General features: G+C 29.7%; 1 protein-coding gene across 1 annotated transcript; it reads right to left on the bottom strand.

The window, feature by feature from the left end:
• Positions 1–845: 845 nt before the first annotated feature.
• LOC105133414 (ubiquitin-like protein ATG12) lies at positions 846–3,562 on the bottom strand. Its single transcript, XM_011037411.1, has 6 exons — positions 3,450–3,562; positions 3,293–3,351; positions 2,249–2,317; positions 2,083–2,145; positions 1,064–1,160; positions 846–939 (listed from the first exon to the last, which is right to left on the bottom strand). The coding sequence occupies exons 1-5, from the start codon at positions 3,481–3,483 to the stop codon at positions 1,101–1,103; spliced, it is 285 nt and encodes a 94-aa protein (XP_011035713.1). The 5' UTR covers positions 3,484–3,562; the 3' UTR covers positions 846–939; positions 1,064–1,100.
• Positions 3,563–5,759: the final 2,197 nt, after the last annotated feature.

The following is a 5,759-nucleotide window of genomic DNA, read 5'->3' as shown; positions in this document are numbered from 1 at the left end:
TTTAACTTACAAGCAACAGAGATTTAAGAATCGTAGAAAATTTTAGTGTAAGAGTACGTGTTTCAAGTCCAATTTATAATAATTGCTGAAAACATGCTTTTCCAATGAAGGGACTTTAGTATAAGAGTAAGTGCTTGGAAAAAATCTCCAACATCATATATTCATATCCAGCAACCCCACAAGCTTAAATAAATTCAGCTTTCAAATTACAGTCTATAGGAGTGAGAACCAGACTGTAAAGAACCCAAAAAATCTTGTAATAGGTGACCTTCAGAAACATTAAGTTGAAATTTATCCCTCACAATTTAATAATATTATGAGAAAACACATAGAATTTCAAATGCACTTTGTAACAACTTGTGGATGCAATGACATGGCTCCAACATGTTACAGATTCTTGTGAACAAATTTGGAGTTTTATGATGGACATCATTCTCGTACTGCTGTGAAGATTTCAAAGGGGATGGTAAAGTGCTACAGTGACATGTCATCATCACATCAAAATATGTCGTATCCAAGAGTTGAAAACCAAATTATACGAAGGAAATTTCCAGCCTTTACTAGAACCATGTGAAACCAGTACAAGTCTTGTCTATACACGCCAGGTTAAAGTAAAATTCCATAGTAACCGAAGCAGTTAAATTCAAGTATGTTTTTTTATAGGAATTTAAAAATATATTAAAAAAATTTAAATTTTTTTTTAACAATATATCAAAACTATTAAAAAATACTAAAAAAATATTAATTTAATATTTTTCAACTTAAACTATATGATTCCAAACACACAATGAAACTCAAGTCCAAACAGTCTTCATCGACCGGAAATAAAAAAAGTGAAGCAAATCTGACAGATGCATGTGAATTTTATGCTTGTAATCTCCATTTCTTCAATCATATTCTCAGTCTATCCACAAATCATGTACTGCTCTTGCATGAAATCTACAGAACAGTGAGGTAGAAATCAGTTCTCGGAGCAAAGGACATTGCAGGGTTGCTGTAGTGAAGTTCTATGGTTACTCAACGAGTCCAGGAAATATTCATATTGTACAGCAAAAGATCTTACAGTATGAACAGTTTATCAGCATAGCTGTTCGTGAAAGTTAGCCCCACGCCACTGAACAGGCATAGTTGACCAGCAGTTTACCATCAACGCCGAAATTCTGAAATGATGAAGTTAAAAGAGGGTGATTCAAGGACATATAAAGCAATTATGCATCTAATAAAAAATGACTTTAACCAAGGTTAGGAGCAACTCAGTGATAGGAAGAAAAAATCAAAATCCAAACAAACCAACTTTTTTTTTTAAAAAAAAAGATCTTAGTTATGTTATGTTCACCAGGGAAAAAAAAACACTAAGAAATTCAAGAGAACTTCATTGAACCTTGTTCGATGAGTGAACCATCTGTCCACTGCCACATATAATTTCTGAAATGCCAGTCTTAATTATTATTATTTTAAAAGAATTAGGCAATGATACATCACAAGCCATGTTCATCAGAGTTGAGTACAGATTAGTACAATTGGCTAAAAGGGCAAGGACAGAAACCACAGGGAGAATGTACATCTATTGTCATCTGCATGGAATATTTGTGCTCGAGGACACAGCTCGGCACATGGGTAGTAGGGTACAATATTTGGAGAGGTAACAATTCATTTCATGTGAACCATGTGATATATAGCTCAATTGTTTTCTTCCAGAGAGTCAGATTAACAAAATGCTCCATACTTAAAACTGGTAGCGCGTTGATAAGCAAATGTCGCTTGTTCCAAACTTAAGCACAATGAACAAATAAGTAATAAAAGAATCGTCTTGCCCAAAATCACCAGTCTACACATAACTGGGTTGCAATTACTTCGACTTTCATAATTGTCACCAGAAAAATAAAATAAAAAATAAAAAAATTAGTGCTCTGACAATGCAATCTGGGTCTGGGACAGCATAATTGAACTTAAAATTTAACATGAATATGTATGAGCTGAAAACCAAGTAATATTTTTAAAATCAGCAGCGATCTATAACAGCAACAACTAATGAGAGAACATAAAATAAATAAAACAAAAATAACTGCTACAAAAACTTACATTAAACAGATCGATCACCAATTCATCTGGATTTGGTGAGAATGCGCTGTTGATGTATACAAACTAAAGAACAAGGAAGAAACAGAAAGCTTCACTATCCCAGAAACCCACTTATTTTTAATTAACATACTAAATTGGAGAGAAATCAACATCAAAGATAAGCTACCACGGTCTCCCTGTGAATTTGCCGACGCAAAAAGTCAATCACTTTAGCAAACTTATCAGTTCCAAGCATCTGCCACATTCACTCAATGTGTATAAATATCATCATATAATAATGAAATGCAAGAAAGTTTTAGTTGCCAAAAAAAAACCAGTATCTGGAAACGTTAAGCCAATTGTTGTATGGGAAACAGTTCAACTTCCAGTTATTCTGATTTTAAAAAGTATTTCCAAAGCAATTCAGCGAAATGTTTTCTGCTGAAGCATAAAAGCCCTGTCCCATTGATTATGCTCTTCCTGGGAGTTCTACGTTATAGCAGTCAAATTGTTCTCTAGAAGAGCAAAAGAAAGTTATTAATGAAGGGTGTGTTTCAACTTGCAGTTTGTCATGCAACTTGTTTCCAAGCTTCAAGTTCGTGGCCCAATGGCAATGACTACAAGGCACACATAAACTCTATTTATAATTGCGAGAAGAAAAAAAAAACCTATGATCAGTTCTATTATGTGTGAATTTGACCCTAATGTTGTGGCTCGTCTCGCAAACACAAATCAAGCTCAAGGACACGCACAAACCTAAAATCATACAGTAATCATCACACCTGCTATGCAGACATGTTTCTAATTGCATAAAGCTCAATGGCATAAACATGATCGCATTCATATGCAAAAATCTACAACCAAAACAACCAAAACATAGTTCCCCAATGAAAATTCAAAATTCCTCCTGCATAAAACCTTGTTCTTCCCCAGAGTACTTTTGCCTCAACTCATGCTACCTACAATTATTTGCTTGAAAAAATTTTATTCAATGATATTCCAGCTTATACCAAGATAACAAATTGGCAAGATCTTCCCTCTATTCCTTCTATCTCTATGATTTTATACTTATTTTTACCAGCCAACATTATTATTTATAAGCATCTAAATTTTATCCTTATTAGACAAACCCACAAGCATAGAAACACAGAAATACAAAACCCACCAACAATTCATTACGTAACACATGTATAAATTTATGTAGATATGAGTGGGGGGGAAAAAACTACACCTTGAACTTCTTTTGCTTGAGAATAGGCGCATCAGCAGTGGCTTTTAACTGAATAATCACTGCATCAAATCGAAAACATAAATTTTAATAAATTAAAAAAAGCATTATTGATGAGTATTTATGAATGGGTATATAACTCCTTCAACTTTTGACTCACCTTTTCGAGCAGAATCCTGTGATTCATTCTCCATGTTGCAATGAGCTTAGAATTTGGAAGCTCCAAGAGTTGAAACTTACAAGTCAGTGATTTTGATACGTCCACGAAAGGTTTTGCTGTTTCCAATATTTCAATTGTAGAACGTGGGCCAAATCCAAATTTAAACATCTTTTGGGCTCAGCTCTGTTATTGTAGCTAAATGTAAGGCCCATGTATTCTTGCGTGAATTTTGTTATAATAAAATTTGATTGATTGTTATGTTATTTAATCTTTAATTAATTATTATTACACCGTATGTTATATGTCATATAAGTTATATTTTTGGAGGTCATATTTTTAGTTTCCACTTTCAGAGTATAATAATTAAAAAAATATTGTCCTTTATTATTTTCTAAATTTACTAAGACTATAACAAAATAAAAACAAGTAGGTGAAATTAATCATATATTAAAAACAAAAATATGTATTTATCAAATTATTCCAAATAAAGCTAAAACAGAAACTTTGGTAAGAAAAAAAACCCTTATAAATATAGATGAATCCTACTGAATGATTATAAGTTTTATTTAAGAGTTAAAACAATTATAAACTCATAAAACTTGGAATTGTATTTTTTTAATTATCTTTTTAAAATTATATATTATGTTTTTTGTCTAACTATTTCTCTTTTAACATTTTTTACCTTTTATTTTTCTAAAAATAAAAAAGATATTAATAGTGAAGAAATTACTATATAAGATTTTACAAATAATATTGATGATTGAAAAATTTAAAAGTTTAAAATAATTAGAGTTATCAAAATTATTTTTTTAGTCTTTTCAAAAATCATTTTACAATAAAAATGGAAGAAATTGATATATAGCTTACAAAACTTTTTAAAACCATTTAATTCCAAAAAATCCTTACAAAAACATCAAGACTAAAATTATAAATATATTCATAATAGTCTCATACAAGTTGAATTCAACCATTTATCAATAAAAATCTAAATACTTATATTCTAGTTGTCCTCAAAGATTCTAAAATTTTAAAGATTCATTACTGAGTTCTATAGAATCTAGATTATGTGGTGGTTCTTTTTTTTTTTATTGTTATCTAAACATTACTATATCTTTTAATAACAGACATCCTACAAAATGATTCTACTGAACATGTTTTTTATTTTTGCTGGTAAACATAAATTCCAATTCTAGAAAGATAAAACTTTGCTTCTCCAAATAAACCTTTCTAAATAAAAAACAATTGTACCCAAATTTATTCAGTGGAAACCCTACCAGAAAATTACATCTTTAAAGTTATCATTCAATCATAACCTTTACAAGTATCATAACCAAATATCCAACTTGAACAAATAACATTGTATAGAGATGGTAAGGTTAAATTGTCCTTTAATAAACATTTAACTAGTTCTAGATTCTTAGATAAATCTACTATATCCAATATAATAAATCTTAGAAGAATTTATGAAATTCCCTCTATTATAAACATATCTTGCCACATAAACACATATAAGAAATTAACCTATAATATTTCTATCATCAGTTTTTAAAATACAAATTATACTACAAATATGCCTAAGCCATTATATAAAAATAATGTTTTTAAAATACAAATTATACTACAAATATGCCTAAGCCATTATATACAAATAATGACCAACCATTTCCATTAATCTTTCCAACATTATCTTCTATAATAGAGAATATTCTAAATGAGTTTAATGTTCTTCAAATAGATTTTATTGTAAATAAAAATATATTTTATTGATAATTTTTATGACAACCCTAACTCTGAAAATAGATCTTGGTTTTTTTATAAAAAATATGCAATAAAAAAAGGAAATATAAAAATATTTTTATGATTTTGTTGCATTATATAAAATGCAAATCTTATTCTTTGATTGGTTTGAAATATATTATATGTCTGAAAATCATATTGCATATCTATTTGCAAAACATGCATGTCTCATTACATTTAGAAATAAAACCCTTATTTAAGAGTTTGTAAATAATACTCCCATTAAGTTTGAGCATCCTCCTTGGAGAAATCTTAAAATCCCTCACAATAATAAACAATAAAAGGTACTCCTTACAAATCCCCAAATAAAGATGTTACCATCAATACCAAACACACCATCCAGCAAAGTTTTTTACAAATACCATCCTTAACACCATAAGAAAGCAATTAGCAAAATAAAAAATTTAAAAAAACATATCTAGAAGTCTTTAGTCTTTCTTATCAAAGTAGTAGGATGTCACTATTAAGTATTGAAGATCACCCACAATGCTATGATAAGAGGCAAAAAAGCTA

Source organism: Populus euphratica, unplaced genomic scaffold (assembly GCF_000495115.2).
Source record: "Populus euphratica unplaced genomic scaffold, PopEup_1.0 scaffold33.1, whole genome shotgun sequence".
In the NCBI taxonomy this organism is placed as follows: Eukaryota; Viridiplantae; Streptophyta; class Magnoliopsida; order Malpighiales; family Salicaceae; genus Populus; species Populus euphratica.
This window is presented reverse-complemented; position numbering and strand designations above follow the sequence as displayed.

Excerpts from the sequence above, each read along its gene's own strand:
- LOC105133414 (XM_011037411.1), bottom strand. The coding sequence starts at position 3,483 with ATGGAGAATGAATCACAGGATTCTGCTCGAAAAG. Across the intron at positions 2,318-3,292 it reads TCAAGCAAAAGAAGTTCAAG|ATGCTTGGAACTGATAAGTT; the intron begins GTGTAGTTTTTT and ends TGAATGTGGCAG. Across the intron at positions 1,161-2,082 it reads TGGTGATCGATCTGTTTAAT|AATTTCGGCGTTGATGGTAA; the intron begins GTAAGTTTTTGT and ends TCATCATTTCAG.